A 22,010-nucleotide genomic window follows, 5' to 3' on the forward strand; every position below is an offset into this window, starting at 1 on the left:
AAATTGGTTCTACATGGAACCAAAAATGTTTTTACCTGAACCAAAAATGGTGCTCCTATGGTGACAGCCGAAGAACCCTTTCTTTAAGAGTGCATAGCTGTTCAAACAGGCCCATCTTACTCTTCCCAGATGCTGTGTTGGGGGTAGAGTATGAGCTATTTCCTGTTGACATTCTCTACCCTCTCCTACCACCCCCTGAAGAGAGCTCTAGGGAAAGAATCCCCCACAGAGAGCTTGGCCAGGCAGTAAAATATATCAAACATTTTATTACCCCCGATAGGTTAATCCACATAATAAACAGATGCTCTGTTACAAATCACTCACTCACTCACTCACTCACTCACTCACTCACTCACTCACTCACTCACTCACACACTCACTCACTCACTCACTCACACACACACTCACTCACACACTCACACACACACACACACACACACACACACACACACACACAAACACACACACACAAACACACACACTCACACACACACACTCACTCACACACACACTCACACACACACTCACACACTCACACACACACTCACACACACACTCACACACTCACACACACACACTTTACCCTTTACTTGGTTCAGGAAGCAGCCTGGCTATGGCTCTAACACCTCCCAGGAGTGGGTAGTCTACAGTATATGTGAGTAAATTTGTTCAGGTCGGTGTGTGTGTGACACTCTTATTCTCCCATTAGAACCCCATCCTGCTGAGACAGAGCTGCTCCATAGATCATAGATTAGTAGTCAGGTCATTTTCTCTTCGGTCTCTAAGAACACTGCAGTCTTTCTGCAGCCCTCCTTCTCTCACTACCCCTTTTCCAACTTTAAACTCCTCATTTTTCTTACTCGTCTGTGTGTCTCCCCTCTCTACAGCCTTTTCCTCCAGCTTCTTTCACTCAGTCTCTTTATTACTCTGTGTTGTCCACCCACTCACACAATGACTCACTCACTCCCTCATTCACTCCCTCATTCACTCGTATGAACTTGCACACACACACGTGCGCATATTACACATTCAAGCGCACACACACGCAGCAGCTCAGCCTTCAGAGTTGCTCTTTTGAGAGTGCCTGTGTTCTCTGTGGAGCTGAGCTGACTCCTAAATTACCCAGTCCAGCTTGTAATTGCCTTAATTGGACTAATTTAATTGGTTTCCCGCCAGTTCTTAATATCTGACAGAAACAGCCTGATGTGAGCAGCCATGTTGAGTCCTCAGAGACCCTCAAGAGCCAGCCAGTCTCCTCAGATAAGAACCCAGAGAACACAACTACATCCCACAGTCAACAAGAAACACACCACCGCAATTACCCAGCATCCACCAGGAAGCAGTGCCTCAGCCAAGCAGCAGAGCAGCGCCCAGTCGACCACAGACACACCACAATTAACCACAATTAACCGCAATGGATGGGGTCAAAGCCAGCCAACAGAGTGCAATTTACCAGAACCACACTCCGCTAATAGTGATACTATACAAGGAACCCAGAGCATACCAAGCACACTACCAGACACACACCATTACCAAGAATTGTAAACGACAACCAACCAATGCTCCCTTACCCCTGACCCCTGCAGACTGACCTGGATGAGCAAAGCGGCATGTTCAGGCGCTCCGTAGCGCAGGTCGTGTCCGTTGATGGCGAGGACGCGGTCGTTGACGCTGAGCTGCCCGTCGTGTGCCGCCAGGCCGCCCTCCAGCAGGTGGAAGATAAAGACTCCATGTCCCTCTGGTCGTCTCACCAGCTTGATGCCCAGCTGCTCCTCTGGGGTGCTCTTAGCCAGGACCACATGGATGCTGTCATCCCTCAGGGGATGGCCGTGGGAGAGGCCGTGAGGCAGGTAGCCACCGGCCGCATCGTGGGGGTGTGAACGGTAGCGGTGACGCTGCTCTCTCAGCACTGTGAGTCGCAGCAGCTGGCAGGGCTGTTTGAGGGTGGCCAGGGCGTAGCAGTGGGGAACATTGCTGATGTCTATGCCGTTCACCTGAAGACGAGCGGGAGAGATATGTAAAGGTGGAGTTAAGTCTCAGATTATATTGCAGGTTATATTGAAGAGTTTATGTCCAAAAACGTTGTATCCACAAATTGTTCACATTTGTGTTTTTTTTTATCAGAGATGATTGCTTATGGGTATGTTCATGGCAATGTAAAATATTGTTGTTCTCAGAATTTTTTATTCATAGATTTTAGAAATGTTTTGCAATGCGCTGTTTAGCTGGAATGGAGTATTTGTGTCCTGTATATTTGATATGAGTTTGTCTCACTACAGATCTCATATTACTATATATATATATATATTTATTTATTTATTTAAATGTTTAATTTTACCCCTTTCCCCCCCAATTTCGTGTTATCCAATTGTTTTTCAGTAGCTACTATCTTGTCTCATCACTACAACTCCCGTACGGGCTCGGGAGAGACGAAGGTTGAAAGTTGAAAGTCATGCATCCTCCGATACACAACCCAACCAAGCCGCACTGCTTCTTAACACAGCGCGCCTCCAACCCGGAAGCCAACCGCACCAATGCGTCGGAGGATACACCGTGCACCTGGCAACCTTGGTTAGCGCGCACTGCGCCCGGCCCGCCACAGGGGTCGCTGGTGCGCGATGAGACAAGGATATCCCTACCGGCCAAGCCCTCCCTAACCCGGACGACGCTAGGCCAATTGTGCGTCGCCCCACAAACCTCCCGGTCGCGGCCGGTTACGACAGAGCCTGGGCACGAATCCAGGGTCTCTGGTGGCATCATATTACTATATTGAATACTTAAAAAATATATATATAATACTATTGATGTCACAAATGTATAATTTGTACACTTATTTATAAAGAATGTAGTTATTTCTTACATTTAACTATGTAAAACCTAGCTGTACTACTTATTTATAAAGAATGTAGCCATTTCTTACATTTGACTATGTAAAACCTAGCTGTACTACTTATTCCTCGGAGTTAGGCGGATACAGAATGTAGCATTCTGCTTAAAACATGATTATTGGTCTCTCTGAAATGAAACCATCAAGTGATAGATTTTAAACAAATACATGTCTGTCATTGAAAAACCCAATGCCATGATTAGATAGTGAAAAAACACACCAATCTCTTTCATAATTTCTTTAAACAATAAAAGCTAATTTGCCAACCTTTCTGAAAATGGATTTATAGCATTTTGGAATTAATATGTTAGGTCTATAGCTGTGATGTAATTCAAATTCTAACACAAAACACAATACATACAGTCACATACATGGCGAGTAGTACTCCACCGTACTCCAAACAAAAACACACACTGACCTTGAGGATAATGTCCCCGGGCAGCAGGCGTCCATCCCGGGCGATAACCCCCTCCCTGTAGATGTCCTGGATGAGGATACGCACCAGGGGAGTCTCGTTGCCCCCCACGATGCTGATGGCCAGGGGCTCCGAGGGCTCACGGTTGATCTTAATACTGGTGACCTCACCATCAGGGATCAGGTGATGGAGCTGCGGTAGAGCCAGCACTTGAAAGAGTGAAGGAGGTAAATATATATATATATATATACAGAGAGAGAGAGTGAAGGAGGTAAATATATATATATATATATATATATATATATATATATATATATATATATATATATATATATATATATATATATATAGAGAGAGAGAGAGAGAGAGAGAGAGAGAGAGAGAGAAAGAGTGTGATACTCTGATTTCTATGATGAGAAGGAAATCTCTCAAAGACAAGGCCAACAGAGAAAGAGACAGGTATATGTCCGTTCAATATATCGCCTTGCGAAAGTATTCGGCCCCCTTGAACTTTGCGACCTTTTGCCACATTTCAGGCTTCAAACATAAATATATAAAACTGTATTTTTTTGTGAAGAATCAACAACAAGTGGGACACAATCATGAAGTGGAACGACATTTATTGGATATTTCAAACTTTTTTAACAAATCAAACTGAAAAATTGGGCGTGCAAAATTATTCAGCCCCTTTACTTTCAGTGCAGCAAACTCTCTCCAGAAGTTCAGTGAGGATCTCTGAATGATCCAATGTTGACCTAAATGACTAATGATGATAAATACAATCCACCTGTGTGTAATCAAGTCTCCGTATAAATGCACCTGCACTGTGATAGTCTCAGAGGTCCGTTAAAAGCGCAGGGAGCATCATGAAGAACAAGGAACAAACCAGGCAGGTCTGAGATACTGTTGTGAAGAAGTTTAAAGCCGGATTTGGATACAAAAAGATTTCCCAAGCTTTAAATATCCCAAGGAGCACTGTGCAAGCGATAATATTGAAATGGAAGGAGTATCAGACCACTGCAAATCTACCAAGATCTGGCCGTCCCTCTAAACTTTCAGCTCATACAAGGAGAAGAGTGATCAGAGATGCAGCCAAGAGGCCCATGATCACTCTGGATGAACTGCAGAGATCTACAGCTGAGGTGGGAGACTCACAATCAGTCGTAAATTGCACAAATCTGGCCTTTATGGAAGAGTGGCAAGAAGAAAGCCATTTCTTGAAGATATCCATAAAAAGTGTTGTTTAAAGTTTGCCACAAGCCACCTGGGAGACACACCAAACATGTGGAAGAAGGTGCTCTGGTCAGATGAAACCAAAATTGAACTTTTTGGCAACAATGCAAAACGTTATGTTTGGCGTAAAAGCAACACAGCTGAACACACCATCCCCACTGTCAAACATGGTGGTGGCAGCATCATGGTTTGGGCCTGCTTTTCTTCAGCAGGGACAGGGAAGATGGTTAAAATTGATGGGAAGATGGATGGAGCCAAATACAGGACCATTCTGGAAGAAAACCTGATGGAGTCTGCAAAAGACCTGAGACTGGGACGGAGATTTGTCTTCCAACAAGACAATGATCCAAAACATAAAGCAAAATCTACAATGGAATGGTTCAAAAATAAACATATCCAGGTGTTAGAATGGCCAAGTCAAAGTCCAGACCTGAATCCAATCGAGAATCTGTGGAAAGAACTGAAAACTGCTGTTCACAAATGCTCTCCATCCAACCTCACTGAGCTCGAGCTGTTTTGCAAGGAGGAATGGGAAAACATTTCAGTCTCTCGATGTGCAAAACTGATAGAGACATACCCCAAGCGACTTACAGCTGTAATCGCAGCAAAAGGTGGCGCTACAAAGTATTAACTTAAGTGGGCTGAATAATTTTGCACGCCCAATTTTTCAGTTTTTGATTTGTTAAAAAAGTTTGAAATATCCAATAAATGTCATTCCACTTCATGATTGTGTCCCACTTGTTGTTGATTCTTCACAAAAAAATACAGTTTTATATCTTTATGTTTGAAGCCTGAAATGTGGCAAAAGGTCGCAAAGTTCAAGGGGGCCGAATACTTTCGCAAGGCACTGTATATATATATAGAGAGAGAGAGAGAGAGAGACAGAGAGAGAGACAGAGAGAAAACAAGAGAAGGGTGCGAGAAAGCCAGAGAGACTTTGTAGAGAGGTTTGGTGTTGAAGCAGCTGTCTCAACTCCCCTGGGTTAACAAAACAAGCTTTACAAGCCGAAAGGGAGAATCCACTTGGTCGATTATCCTTTCTTATGTTTGTATCATTAGTCACATCTGTACCAAGTATGCTTGGGAAAAACCTCACATTTAATTTTCTACAAGGTTATTGCTTGGGTGGATAGAACATCATACACACTTTTACACAGGGTTTGTACAGGCACATAAATTAGATCTAAAATTCTCACAAATACACAACCACAACCTCATATGGTACATACACATATGCACCCATGCACTTACACACAAACACACAGTGTCAGCTTTCAGGTGTAAGAGTGAAAGTAATACCACTGTCACCAAAGGGATGGTCTAACTTCAGCCTCTCCCACGCAGAGTTGTTCCTGTATGTTGTCCTCTCTGTTTCCCAGCTCTGAGCAGCAGACACACCCTGACTGGACTGGACAATTAGATCGGGGAGGCAGGGACTGGTGTGTGTCCGTTCAATGCTGCCAACAGTCTGGGCCAAGAGCTAACCAGCTCACAGCTACCTCGGACAATGTGTGCTATATACACTATCTATATCGCTCTGTACCTATCAGTGGTTCTATCTCTCCCTACCTGCTCATTCTCTCCATCTTTCTCTCTCTCTGGCCCACTCTCTCCCCCTATCTCACTTGTTCCATAGCCCCAGTCCTTAGTTCTACTCACACTGCAATTTCTCCCTTCCAAAGTCAATATTTTCTCTTCATCACCGCAGATTGCTTCCAGGGAGTAGAGCACATTAACACACAGACCTATGCTGGTTATATAACCTCGCTCTCTCTCCCCCTCTTTCTCTCTCCCTCTCCTCTCTCTCTCCCCTGTCTCTCTCTCTCCCTCTTTCTCTCTCCATCCCCCTCTTTCTCTCTCCTTCTTTCTCTTTCCCTCGCCTCTCTCTCTTTCCCTCGCCTCTCTCTCCCTCCCATCTCTCTCTCTCTCTCTCTCTCTCTCTCTCTCTCTCTCTCTTCTTCTTTCTCCAGAGGGATTCTATGAATATTTAATCTATTCTCAGAGCCTCCTCAACGACGGCCTTAGAGAATAATATGGTCTCTGATCCTTCTCTCTCTCTCTCTCTCTCTCTCTCTCTGTCTCTCTCTCTCTCTCTCTCTCTTTCTGACTCACAGCCCAATGGTCCTCCTCATAATCACCATCATGAACATCATGGTTCATCCTCCACTTTCTCCTCCTCCTCTACATTCTACTCTTCATGCCTCTGTCCATCCCTCTCATTCTCCAGGGTCGTCCTGTATACTGCGTCCATCTGAAATGGATTCTAAATGCCTCTGCAATAAACACTGCATCAATAAAATGGGGAATAAAATGGCGCCGGGAAGAAACGGCAGCAGTTTTACGGGCGCCCAACCAATTGTGCTATTATGTGGTGTTTTTCCCATTTTTTGTAACTTATTTTGTACGTAATGTTTCTGCAACCGTATCTTATGGCAAAAAAGAGCTTCTGGATATCAGGACAGCAATCACTCACCCCGGATTAGACAAATATTTTTTTCTACAACAAGGAGGATGCTGAGGACATTCTCCAAACACCCCACAGGGCCAACATCCCTATTATTTGCAAGAGGAAGCGACGCAGGTACAGAGGACAAAGAGTCGGATACCTCGTCAGGACCCAGAGAGGGCAAGTGGGAAAGCTGCCGTTATCGTCAATACTACTTGCCAATGTGCAATCATTGGACAATAAATTAGACGAGGTACGATCACGAATATCCTACCAATGGGACATCAAAAACTGTAGCCTATAGCCTATGTTTCATGGAATAGTGGCTGAATAACGACATGGATATTCAGCTAGGATATATACGCTGCACCGGCAAGATAGAACAGCACACGCAGTAAGACGGGGTCGGTCTGTGCATATTTGTAAACAACAGCTGGTGCACGAAATCTGTTTTGCTACCACAGACCGGAACATGTTCCGGGATTCATCCGATGGCATTGAGGAAAACACCACATCAGTCACTGGCTTTATCAATAAGTGCAACGAGGACGTCATCCCCACAGTGACTGTACGTACATACCCCAACCAGAAGCCATGGATTACAGGCAACATCCGCACTGAGCTAAAGGGTAGAGCTGCCGCTTTCATGGTGCGGGTCTCTAACCTGGAAGCTTACAAGAAATCCTGCTATGCCCTGCGATTAACCATCAAACAGACAAAGCGTCAATACAGGGCTAAGATTGAATCATACAACACCGGCTCTGATGCTTGCCTTATGTGGCATGGCTTGCAAACTATTACAGACTACAAAGGGAAGCACAGCCGCGAGCTGCCCAGTGACACAAGCCTTCCAGACGAGCTAAATCACTTCTATGCTCCCTTCAAGGCAAGCAACATTGAGGCATGCATGAGAGCATCAGCTGTTCCGGACGACTGTGTGATCACGCTCTCCGTAGTCGACGTAAGACCTATAAACAGGTCAACATACACAAGGCTGCAGGGCCAGACGGATTACCAGGATGTGTGCTCCAGGCATGTGCTGACCAACTGGCAGGTGTCTTCACTGACATTTTCTACATGTTCCTGATTGAGTCTCTAATACCAACATGTTTCAAGCAGCCCACCATAGTCCCTGTGCCCAAGAACACAAAGTCAACCTGCAGAAATGACTACAGACCCGTAGCACTCACGTCTGTTGCCGTGAAGTGCTTTGAAAGGCTGGTCATGGCTCACATCAACACTATTATCCCAGAAACCCTAGACCCACTCCAATTTGCATACCGCCCAAACAAATCCACAGATAATTCAATCTCTATTGCACTCCACACTATCCTTTCCCACCTGGACAAAAGGAACACTTATGTGAGAATGCTATTCATTGACTACAGCTCAGAGTTCAACACCATAGTACCCTCAAAGCTCATCACTAAGCTAAGGATCCTGGGACTGAACACCTTCCTCTGCAACTGGATCCTGGACTTCCTGACGTGCCGCCCCCAGGTGGTGAGGGTAGGTAGCAACATATCTGCCACGCTGATCCTCAACACTGGAGCTCCCCAGGGGTGCGTGCTCAGCCCCCTCCTGTACTCCCTGTTCACCCATGACTGGCAGGCCAGGCACGACTCCAACGACAAAGCCTATTCCCCTCCAGGAAACTAAAAAGATTTAGCATGGGTCCTGAGATCCTCAAAAGGTTCTACAGCTGCAACATCGAGAGCATGGTTGCATCACTGCCTGGTACGGCAATTGCTCGGCCTCTGACTGCAAGGCTCTACAGAGGCTAATGTGTTTAGCCCAGTATATCACTGGGGCTAAGCTGTCTGCCATTAAGGACCTCTACACCAGGCGGTGTCAGAGGAAGGCCCTAAAAATTGTCAAAGACCCCAGCCATCCCAGTCATAGACTGTTCTCTCTCTACTACCGCATGGAAAGCGGTACCGGAGTGCCAAGTCTAAGACAAAAAGGCTTCTCAACAGTTTTTACCCCCAAGCCATAAGACTCCTGAACAGGTAACCAAATGGTTACCCGGACTATTTTCATTGTGTGCCCCCCCAACCCCTCTTTTTACGCTGCTGCTACTCTCTGTTTATCGTATATATGCATAGTCACTTTAACTATACATTCATGTACATATGTACATACTACCTCAATTGGGCCAACCAACCAGTGCTCCCGCACATTGGCTAACTGGGCTGTCTGCATTGTGTCCTGCCACCCACCACCCGCCAACCCCTCTTTTACGCTACTGTTACTCTCTGTTCATCGTATATGCAGTCACTTTAACCATATCTATATGTACATACTACCTCAATCAGTCTGACAAACCGGTGTCTGTATGTAGCCTCGCTACTTTTATAGCCTCGCTACTGTATATAGCCTGTCTTTTTACTGTTGTTTTATTTCTTTACATACCTATTGTTCACCTAATACCTTTTTTGCACTATTGATTAGAGCCTGTAAGTAAGCATTTCACTGTAAGGTCTACTACACCTGTTGTATTCAGCACACATGACAAAAATAATTTGATTTGATTTGTATCCCTCGACACAGGCCCAATCCTGGCCATTCTGCCACACTAGGCAAGACAAAAATATTGCTGCCCTCCAAAAATTAAAATACTCCCACTATGCAAAATTATGTTTAAAATACGTATTGTCCGGATGTTTAAAATACATTTTCCGGGTGTTGAAAATATTTATTTTCTGAACGTTGAAAAATATGTATTTTTCAGATGTTGAAATCGGGTTAATTTACATTTTTGAATGAAAGTAGAAAATACGTAATTTACGATGAGACATCCTACAGGACGGAGGTGAGAACCCTGGCGGAGTGGCACCAGGAAAATAACCTCTCCCTCACCGTCAACAAAACAAAGGAGCTAATCGTGGACTACAGGAGACAGCAGAGAGAACACCACCCCCCCCCCCCCCCCCCCCACATCGACGGGCCACAGTGGAGAGGGGTAAAAACATCAGGTTCCTCTGTGCGATGAAGACGGTGCAACAGTGCCTTGGCAAATACGCCTTGGCCCCTAAGACCCTCATAAACTTCTACAGATGCACCATCAAGAGCATTCTGTTGGGCTGTACAGAACCTGCACTTCGCGCAACTGCAGGGCTCTCCAGAGAGGGGTGCGGTCAGCCCAATGCATCACTGGGACATTTACAGACCTTGAGGACATTTACAGCACCCGGTGTCACAGGAAGGCCAAGAAGATCACCAAGGACCTCAGCCACCCGAACCACGGCCTGTTCACCCTGCTACCATTTACAGTTGAAGTCGGAAGTTTACATACACTTAGGTTGGAGTCATTAAAACTTTTTTCAACACCTCCACAAATGTCTTGTTAATAACAAACTATAGTTTTGGCAAGTCGGTTAGGACATCTACTTTGTGCATTACACAAGTAATTTTTCCAACAATTGTTTACAGACAGATTATTTCACTTATAATTCACAGTATCACAATTCCAGTGGGTTAGAAGTTTGCATACACTAAGTTGACTGTACCTTTATACAGCTTGGAAAATTCCAGAAAATTATGTCATGGCTTTAGAAGCTTCTGATAGGTAAATTGACATAATTTGTGTCAATTGGAGGTCTACCCGTGGATATATTTCAAGGCCTACCTTCAAACTCAGTGCCTCTTTGCTTGACATCATGGGGAAATCAAAAGAAATCAGCCAAGTCCTGTCGAAGTCTGATTCATCCTTGGGAGCAATTTCCAAATGCCTGAAGGTACCACGTTCATCTTTACAAACAGTAGTACGCAAGTATAAACACCATGGGACAACGCAGCCGGCATACCGCTCAGGGAGGAGACGCGTTCTGTCTCCTAGAGATGAACGTACTGTGGTGCGAAAAGTGCAAATCAATCCCAGAACAACAGCAAAGGACCTTGTGTAAATGCTGGAGGAAACAGGTACAAAAGTATCTATATCCACAGTAAAAAGAGTCCTATATCGACATAACCTGAAAGGCCACTCAGCAAGGAAGATGCCACTGACCCAAACCGCCATAAAGCAACTGCACATGGGGACAAAGATCGTACTTTCTGATGAAACAAAAATAGAACTGTTTGGCCATAATGACCATCGTTATGTTTGGAGGTAAAAGGGGGACTGGTGCACTTCACAAAATAGATGGCATCATGAGAAAGGAAAATTATGTGGATATATTGAAGAAACATCTCAAGACATCAGTCAGAAGGTTAATGCTTGGTCACACATGGGTCTTCCAAATGGACAATGACCCCAAGCATACTTCCAAAGTTGTGGCAAAATGGCTTAAGGACAACAAAGTCAAGGTATTGGAGTGGCCATCACAAAGCCCTGACCTCAATCCTATATAAAATTTGTTGGCAGAACTGAAAAAGCGTGTGCAAGCAAGGAGGCCTACAAACCTGACTCAGTTACACCAACTCTGTCAGGAGTAATGGGCCAAAATTCTCCCAACTTACTGTGGGAAGCTTGTGGAAGGCTACCCGAAACGCTTGACCCAAGTTAAACAATTTAAAAGCATTGCTACCAAATACTAATTGAGTGCATGTAAACTTCTGACCCACTGGGAATGTGATGAAAGAAATAAAAGCTGAAATAAATCATTCTCTCTACTATTATTCTGACATTTCACATTCTTGAAATAAAGTGGGGATCCTAACTGACCTAAAACAGGGAATTTTTACTAAGATTAAATGTCAGGAATTGTGAAGAACTGAGTTTAAATGTATTTGGCTAAGGTGTATGCAAACTTTAGACCTGAACTGTCGAATGAGGAGACAGTACTGCTGCATCAAAGGAAATGGAACAGAGGAGACTGTGAGGGGACAAACACACAAACACATACACACACTGACACACTAACACACACACACACACACACACACACACACACACACACACACACACACAATGTTTTAGTTCTGGTTTGTATGTCATTGTATTTTACATTTGTGTGACTGTCCCTGTTTTTTGTGGACCCCAGGAAGAGAAGCTGCTGCTTCTGCAAAATCTAATGGGGATCCAAATAAACAAACAAAGCTTGGACCAACAGACTGATAAACAGCTTCTATCTTCAGGCCACCAGACTGTTAAAGAGTCATCACTAGCCGGCCTCCACTGATACCCTGCCCTGCACTTTAGAGATTACTGCCCTATGTACATCTATGAATTGGGATTTTAAGGGGTTTTAAATGGAGTGTTAAAATTAAAATCAAAATTGAAGAGCATCTCAGAAGAATTAATTGAACACTGGTCGCTTGAATAATGTTTACATACTGTCTTTCCCACTTGATATGTATATACTGTATTTTGGTCATGGCTCATACTATATAATGTAGGGCATGGTCTCTACAAGGTGTTGAAAGCATTCCACAGCCCATGTTGACTCCAATGCTTCCCACAGTTGTGTCAAGTTGGCTGGATTTCCTATGGTGGGGATGGACCATTCTTGATACACATGGGAAACTGTTGAGCGTGAAAAACCCAACAGCGTTGCAGTTCTTGACACAAAGCTACCTCCATAACCTGTTCAAAGGCACTTCAATCTTTTGTCTTGCCTATTCACCCTGTGAATAGAACACACAAAATCCATTACTCAGCTGTCTCCTCCCATTCATTGACACCGATTGAAGTGGATTTAACAATAAGTGACATCAATAAGGGATCACAGCTTTCACCTGGAATCCCCTGGTCAGTCTATGTCATGGAAAGAGTACGTGTTCTTAATGTTTTGTATACTCTGTATAGTCCAGACTATGTCCAGCAGCTCTCTGTCCCTGTCCCCTGAAGCTCCTACTCTCTCTCCTCCAGCCTGGCCCACAGAGCCCCAGGCTCCCACTCTCCCATCTGATCACTATCTTCTGCTCTGTTCTGGGGACCAGAGGACTCTTACACAATGTGCAGCTGAATTATTAAAGGAACATATGCTGCAGCAGTTACCCAGCCGTGTCACCCTCAGCACAGAGCCAAAGGAACTGCTCACACATACACGCACATACACACACGAACAAACACAGGCACACACTCTCGCAAACACATAGACACTGGCGCACACAAACACAGTCAAGTAAACACAGACACCAAAATCCATGCAAGCGCAGGCATGCACCTACACACGGACACACGCACACACATGCACACAAGTCCTGACGTACACACACACACACACGCATGCGCACACACACACACGCACACGCACATCTTATACCCTCTACAGAGAATCACAGAAACTGCAGACACAGCATAGAGATCACCGACATCATACTGATTTAAACACAATCGCCACTGACAAAACAATATAGACATAGACACACAGCATATACACATTTCATATAGTGCACAAAAGAAAACACACAACCACTCACTCAAACGAACACACACATACCTTCCTGGGGCAAACTGGCGTTCCTGGCATTATCTTGTTCCTCTGCGGTCTCATTGGACACGGAAGTGCCACTCTTGGTCCTCCGCAGGACACTGAAAGCACGGTTCAACCGCCTGAAGGAGCGGCTCCTGACCGAGGTGCGGTCATAGTTTCGGACTGAGGGGAGAGAGAGACAGGGGCACACTTTATAGATCAGCCCTGTTCTGACTGAACATGTCTGGACAAGTCTCTGAGACAACTTCTCCACAGCCAATCAGATGCCGGAGATCTCTCGTTCTCTCTGCCTCTACAAAAGCCTTAACAACAGCTTGAACACATTTGTTTTAGGGATTCCAATCAATACCCTTCAGCAATTCCCCAAAACACTCATTAATACAAGAAAGAATAGAAATTCACACTCAAGGGAGGGGGTCTAGAAACTCTGCAGGGGTGATGGGCTTTGTAAACTGCAGCAGTCATTTTTATGTCATCTTTCAGCTAAAACTGGGTGCAGTGAGACCCTACTATAATCTTCTATAGTTGAGATTCTGGCAGGGAGTGTGCGTCCCTGGCTCTACCAGAGCAGAGCAGGCTGCAGTGGAGTGTGAGCCCCAGCCTGGCTGCCCTGAGAGCGGAGCAGTGGGCTCTGCAGCGCCCCTCCCTCCCTCTGCGGGCCTGGGGAGATGCGAGGCCTCCTGACAGCCACATTATTCTTTAAACGCACCCGGCGCTTCTGGAGCTGACAGCTTGTTCAGCAGCAGTGGCTCTGCATGGTGGTGGGTACTCCACTCCGCAGCCCTGGCCAAAGTAATGGTGCAACGTCATTTGATGCCCCCCCCAAGAGCGGTGCGCTCACGTTGAGAGGGGGGATGTGAGTGAGTGTGACACGCGTGAGTGGCTCCAGGGTTCACAGGTGGGATGAGTGGAGGGTGAGGGGCTAACACGTCATTCAGCATTAATGGACCTGGGCTATATTTAACCCTCATTCCTCCCACTCTCACTCCCTCTCTTTACATTTTCCCTCCCTGCCTCCCTCTCTCTCTCGCTCTCTTTCTCTACCCCTCCAGCCCAGGACAGAGATTTTATAGATCGGTGAAAAATCAATGCTATAAAAGCTAATTGAAGAACAGGATTTCCATCAAAGATCATTAAGTAGTACAGATACTGTATGTAAGTGTGCGTGGGTTATGGGATGTACACTACTGCTCAAAAGTTTGGGGTCACCTTTTTTTATTTTTTTATTTTAATAGGCAAAAAATGTGCTTTTCTTCTAAAAATCAAGGACATTTCTAAGTGACCCCAAACTTTTGAACGGTAGTGTATATCTGGTGTGTGTGTATGAGGGGGGAAAATACATGTTTGAATAATGTTTACTGGTGGTATCTATGTAAGTGAGGGACTATGAAACTGTGACTAGAAAGCCTCCACTGGCTCCCTGCTTTCTATTGATTTTCAATCAGTCACGGTGACAAACAGTGTGATGCGCGCACACACACACACACACACACACACACACACACACACACACACACACACACACACACACACACACACACACACACACACACACACACACACACACACACACACACACACACACACACACACACACACACACACACACACACACACAGTGCTTTATAGATCAGAGAAAGGTTACTAGGTGCAGCACTACCCATAACCGTACGCACACACACACTCACTCTTCTTGGAACTGCTGCGGGCTGCCAGGCTTGTGGTGCTTCCTGATTGGCTGTTGTCCTCCATGCTGGGGTCGAAGGCAGGGTTGACGAGGCCGGGCTCGTCTGATAGGAGAGCGACCGCGGAGGAGGTGGGGCCATCGCCGGGCAGGGTGGCCACAGTGAGTTCTGATGTGCTGTCAGTGCAGTCCCCCTCCTGGGAACGTCGCTTCCTGTCGGCAGACAGGCCATAGTGAGACGCCCCTTTACACCTTCATAAGCATACAGGGAGACAAGAACAGCCTGTCAGAGACACACACTATAGACCCAGCTGGGAGAGGTCACGCATCAACAACAACAACAACAACAGCAACCTACCAAGAAAAACCTAAAAAGAGGTTAAAATGGGATACTGCAACAGAGACGTTGTATAATGTACCCTGTGATGGATGGAACTATTATTACGCTCTCAGTGACTCATCACCAATTACAGGATGTGTCATGAATATATGATGCAGTGAACCCACGACAGCCACTGAATCACGGAACAGAATAGACTATCAGTCAACAGTCCTGAATCCTCTTGATTCGTCAGTGGCTCAGTAGTGACAAATAGGTAGAGAGGAGATGGACAGGGATTAAAGGTCACTACCATCTCAGGAGCAGTGGTTAATATGATGTGACCTCTGACCCATCACCCCGTGGATGCATCCATCTCCTCACCTCTTCTTCCTGATCCAAGCTGCCCAGAGAGGACATCTATTTGACCTCATGACTGATGTCATCATCTTGACAAGTGATTCCTCCTCAAGCAACATCACACACCCAATACACAACCTGCTAGTGTATAATAGTATATTTTCTTACGTAGACAACTGATCATTGTATTTGTATTTTTTATGGTTGTTCTTCTGAAATAAAAACTGGATTGATACTGTCATATTGTCATTCTGTCTTGTCACCGTTTCTGTCTTATTTGATCAGTCAGTGTATAATTAAGCAATAAGCAATAATTAATTAAGCAATAATTAAGTCATGACGTTGGCCTCTTTGGGTATAGCAACCCCACCCGCAAATGGATTGACCTCTGACCTCAGCAGCTAACCCTAATTCAACCCTAATTATGCCATTACTGGAAAAGCAGACAACAACGCATTCCAAAATCAACCATCGGGCACAGGCCTCGTAAAGGTTCTCTCCAGTCTAGCCCTGATGTCTTGCCACCCAAGAGTGGCATCTGTCCAATACCGCAGTGCACAGCTGAAGCACGAGCAGGTAATGGGAGACATAAAGGGACAGGTGGAGAGAACCGGGAAACCAATGACAAATGCAGAAAAGGGAAAGATTCTGCTAGCTATGGAACTGTGCTTGAAAACTGAACAATTAAATGTAATTGCAAAAACGTATGACAACGAACAAGCACAAGCTCTTCAACAAAATCGTCTTCTACAGGAACAAAATCATATGCTACAGGAACAAATCAATTTAGCCAAAACTAAATACGATGATGTCCACGCCAAACTAGATAAATCTAAAGAGTTATCTACAAACAGGAGCGCTCAACTTGATAACATGCATGCAGTTTTGTTGAACGTTACTCAAAGTAACACGGTTCTAGTCAAAACGCTGCAGACCAAAGACGATCAGTTAATGAACACAATGACAAAGTTGGATGACAAATCAGCAGAACTCATTGAAGTCGCTGACCAAATGAATGATGAGAGAACTCAGGTGATGAAGATGGAAAGATAAAGATGTTGAAAAACCTCTTGGGGCACAATCCGATCCAAGGAGATATTACGATATCTCGACACATTCCATCAGCCAACATGATTGACCATTCTTTTCATGATTTTGAGCCAGCTGTCTCTGTGAATAAGCAACCTCCCTCCTCCTTGCAGTCATGCAATATGGTAGTTGAGATGAACTCCTCTTGCCCTTCGGACACTTCCGCAAGCACTGCGGCCGTCTCAGCAAGAAAAACATTGATGCGCAGAGTATACTCTGCTTCCGATGATACACCTTCCACTTTGTTGGGGACTGTCACCCCTTACAATGATACTAATGGCGTCAGTTCAGCAACTGACCCGATGACTCCCACTGGTGAAACACTTTGCAATATCACAGACCGATATCCTCGTCTCAGTTCGCAGGTGCTGAAGAGGTTGCCACACGCGGACGCGGTGGTGACTGACATGTCTCGACAGCCACTGAGGGTGTTGAAGCACAAACGGCAGGAGATTTGGTTGAAAGGTTACAGCCATTCTCATAACGTGGCTGCTGACAACTCGTACATAGGGTTCGACCTTTTCGTTAGCGCCTTGGACACCAACACCACCTGCTGGTGGGGGGGTCCGGAGACACAAAGGGGGGGAATAGTAGCCCAGACCCATGATGACCCATGATGAGCCGGTGGGGGGGTCGGGGGGGGGGGGGGGGGGGTCGAGACTACGGACAACACCGTACGAGGCTGCCAGAGCATAACTCAAATCTAGTTGTAAACTCCCCTATGAGAACAGTGAGTAGCAGACAGGCCCCTGTACGGGGATTAACACATCTAAGATAGTACTGAGGTGTACCACACTGGTCGTAAAGGAAGTCCAGTGGACTTGTCCAATCTCCAAAACAAATGACAACAATAATAATTCCTTGCCATGTGTAGGATCAACTACAATACAACTAGTAAAATGCTCCAATCATGTGTTGTGGTAGTATAATATTTCAGAATAAATCGGTAGGATAACTGGTCCCTTTGAGCACCAGTTCCAATACCAGCGACAGTCAGTCTAGCTACAATCAGTAAGAAGGTTAGAGACCTAACCAATCAAATTACCCTTGACAACAGCGACAAAGGAGTCACTCAGAGTGCAACACGTGGAAGGGAATCTCCAGTGCACTCTTCCAATGGTTAACACACATGTCACTAATAAATAGAATCCTCCATTCAGGAGGAAAATTATTAGAATCATTAACCACGATCACACCACGTACGACTGGTCCAATACTTAAAGAGTACTTCCGTGGTGAGGTTAGCTCCTCCGTGGATAACATAGCTATGAAATAGACTTCATACCTATCACCACTACAATAGTGGAAGACACAGTGACTTGTAGTAAAAACTACTATAGACTCCCTTGACACCAATTCTGACTGACCTCCAGGCATTGACCTGAAAATTACCTGACTACGTCAGACTCATCCTGAACAAGTTGTAATCTGCCAGGATACTTGGTTTTCTTCCCTTGACATGCGCGCTTGTGTAAGCATAAACGCACATGCACAACGGAACATCCAATTAGGATTTATGCTAGGATCACTTAAGGGTCCAAGCAAAATACCAGCCTTAGTAAGTGAAGTTGAACATTTACTTCTAGGCCTTTGACTCTACAGCACTCACCAGTTTTCTTCCCAGAAGTCCATAGGTCATCCCTGTAGACTGCCCAAAACTAGTGCCTTACAGCTGTAAACGTATCATATGGTTATCAACTTAGGATAGTGCCTAAGCAACACACCAAGTAGGAAAACCCTAGATATGGCATTAGAGACAATGCCATGATAGTAATTTTGCCAGAACATTGGACGAATGTAGAATGCAGTCCAATTAGATGATTTTTGTGTGAGAACTATATTTTGTATATCTTTTCTTTATGCTTTCATTCCTTTTCGGTTCAGTTCCTTTGACACTTAAGAAGTGATAGAGCCATAAACAAAGTCCCCATACAACCATCACTTAGTGCCACAACGCCACTCATTGGGGAATGAATGTAATTATATATATTTCATGAGTGTGTGTGCGTTGTTAACATCTGCCTAAGTTACTGCCACAGATCTTCCAGTCTGGACGACGACCAGACTACGGGTCCGGAATGGCGACCCCAAATCCGGACACCCATGGTCCATCCTTGTGGCGGTATGCCCTGCTGTCAGGGAGCCTACCAAGGTAAACCACCAGAGGGGGGGGGGGGGGGGGGGGGGCGCAACGGCGATCACCAACCAGGACATCAACTGCCAACCTTGTGGTGGACTGCTCCGCTTTCAGAGAAGCCTACCAAGTTCAATCACCAGAGGGGACTGCAACGATGATCTACAAACAGGACATCACGTGATCATGATTTTATGTTGACAAACAAGATCCAAACCACCAGGGAGGGTATGTCATGATGCTGGCCTCTTTGGGTATAGCAACCCCATCCCCCTCTCCCTGCCTCCCCCTTGCCTCCTTCAACTAGGCTGCTGTGGTCAGAGGTCATAAATTCCTGAGAAGACCCTCCCACATGGCCACATAGTAGAGAGAGAGTAAACTTTCATAGAGGACAAAGGAAATCCTTCCACCTCACAGAACTTGAGGTACGAACAAATGTTCCGGAGAAGGTATAAAAGATCGGTGAAGAATCCAGCTACAAACTGGTCCGTTTTTCACAACTTCGGGAAGCTCATGGGAGACGGTGTGGCCACATTACCATAACGCTGTTTATATAATAGCCTCAGATATGAGATTTTCATCTAATTGTTGTATAAGATGAATGAGTGAGTATGATACTGTTTGTATAATTGTGTAATGTGATTTTGGACTGTTTTATGAAGACAAAATAGAATTCCCTTTTGATTTGAACTAAATCAGAGGACCGCCCTTGAGCCCAGTTAGGGTCAGGCCTCCTGGACCGCCCCTGAGCCCAGTTAGGGTCAGGCCTCCTGGGACAGCCCCTTTTCTGCCATTCCGAATAAAATCCAACTTTGAGAAATTATCAGCAGACCGAGCTTACTTCAATTACGAGATGGCTAAAGGTTGCAGACCATGTTTTTCTCCATTAGGAGGACAAAGGTTGTAGACCATTGCTGAATATTTTAACCATACCACGTGGTTAAACTCTTAGACTATCGATACCGACAGAATAAGAACAAGTCTTTTATACTAATTACTAGTCTGCAGCTAGGAATTTGGTATCATTGAACGCGAAGAACGACAACCGCCGAAACATCCCTTCTATAAAGAATGTCACTTTGAACTACCCCCTCTAACCTAGACAGAGAGAGAGAGGGAGAGAGACGGACAATTCTACAAAAGACACAAACTTTTCACCAGCGATCAAGACGACACACTGAGCGTAAATATATATATTGATTGCAATTGTTCCCGAATGAGTGAGCGTTCATGTGTAAAGGATTAGCATTTCAATTGTTATAATTATCACTCCGTAGTGACTTCTTAGTCGACCCCCACTTCCCCTTTTGTCTAACAAGCCGCCATGCCGGTTTAGCCCACTAGGGCACATTCTCCTATCATTTCCTGTAACCACATTTACCTTGTTTGTTTGTTTGTTTATGCATTTCTGTGAATTACTTAGTTAGTAATACATAAATGATTTAAGACAATTGCTGTGTGGATGGCTCATAGTGAAGACTGGGTTTGTGCAGATAACCAACAATTTACGACATTTGGAATGAGACTAACGTGAGGTACAGTAAATAATTAATTAATTCGAAGACTAATTGATCAGATAAAATATCTGAAAAGTTATTTTAGGAAATGATAACTTTGTAATCTGAATATTTTTCCTTGGTGCCCCGACTTCCTAATTAATTAGTTACGTGATTAATCAGTTGATTGAGCAGTAACTAATTACAGAGAATGTTTGATAAAAACTATCAGTCTTCAGTTAATGATAGTAAAGACACGACAGGCGTGTGGTATATACCACGGCTAAGGGCTATTCTTAGCCAGGATGCAACGAGGAGTGCCTGGATACAGCCCTTCGCCGTGGTATATTGTCCATATACCACAATCCCCAGAGGTGCTTTATTGCTATTATAAACTGGTTACCAACGTAATTAGAAGAGTAAAAATATATCTTTTGTCATACCCGTGGTATATGGTCTGATATAGCTTTCAGCGAATTAGCATTCAGGGCTCGAACCACCCAGTTTATGTATTGTGCTGCTCTTTGAGTCACTGTGGATTGGATCGGCTGACAGATGATTCAATTCAAATGTGAACAAATAAACGTTACAGTGGTTATAGAGAGCAGGTAACACAGGAGACATGAGGAATACAAAACACCACAGAGGTCTCAATGTCAAATTATCCCTCATGAGACTAAGCGTATTCTCAAATTCCCAGTATTGTTCACGTGTTTCACGTCCCTACACTCGCTCTGCAACACAAACAGAACACTCGCTCTGCAACACAAACAGAACACTAGCTCTGCAACACAAACAGAACACTCGCTCTGCAACACAAACAGAACACTCGCTCTGCAACACAAACAGAACACTCGCTCTGCAACACAAACAGAACACTCGCTCTGCAACACAAACAGAACACTCGCTCTGCAACACTCTGTCAGCCGATCCTATCCACAGTGACATACACGCAGCACAACCCTACAATTGAAATCCTCACAAACTGAGCATGTCGGAGAGTGTGTTTGCAAATAGACAGCAAATAGCTGTCTCTGGTTTTCCCTCTCTTTCCCATAATAAAGGCTTTGGTTGCAGTGCCAATAACGGAAGCTGAAACAACATTGTCCTGTCTCTGCCTCTCTGTAGAGCTATAAGAACAAACATTCATTAACTGTCTTTTTATGGGCTGGATCATACCAGACCCAGTTAGAGCTTCTACTAACACACGCAGACATACACAGCAAACCAGTCTGAAGCAGTGTTTTGTCTCAATCAAGGTCTGTCTGAGCAGGTCATGCTCTGTCCATACATCACAGACAGAGACATTTCATTCTGAACTGGCCTCTATATCTCACTTCCAGCCATAGGGCTTGACTGGCTCCACCAGTCAGCTCTAACACTAGGCTAACAGTTTGGGGAGCAGTCGGTTCAGTTCAGCATGGGGACTGACAATCAAAGAAGAGGGAGACGTTTCAGACAGTGGAGCCAAGCAGAGTCCCATTGATCATGATTTATGGCCCAGTCAGAGCTTGGCTATGCTGGGACACTTGCTATTACTAAACTCCACCTGTGTTCCACAACCATGTCA

The 22,010-nt window shown here is 45.0% G+C and overlaps 1 protein-coding gene across 2 annotated transcripts in view; it reads right to left on the reverse strand.

The window, feature by feature from the left end:
• Window positions 1-22,010, reverse strand: part of LOC139406698 (ligand of numb-protein X 1) — a 76,041-nt gene that overhangs the window by 20,215 nt on the left and 33,816 nt on the right. For both annotated transcript variants that reach the window (XM_071149617.1, XM_071149619.1), the window contains 4 exons: window positions 15,047-15,294; window positions 13,365-13,520; window positions 3,306-3,511; window positions 1,593-1,994 (listed from right to left, as the gene is read on the reverse strand). In XM_071149617.1, coding sequence (XP_071005718.1) covers window positions 1,593-1,994; window positions 3,306-3,511; window positions 13,365-13,520; window positions 15,047-15,294 — 1,012 coding nt within the window. The remainder of the gene's footprint in view (window positions 1-1,592; window positions 1,995-3,305; window positions 3,512-13,364; window positions 13,521-15,046; window positions 15,295-22,010) is intronic.

This window comes from Oncorhynchus clarkii, chromosome 4 (genome assembly GCF_045791955.1).
Source record: "Oncorhynchus clarkii lewisi isolate Uvic-CL-2024 chromosome 4, UVic_Ocla_1.0, whole genome shotgun sequence".
NCBI lineage: Eukaryota > Metazoa > Chordata > Actinopteri > Salmoniformes > Salmonidae > Oncorhynchus > Oncorhynchus clarkii.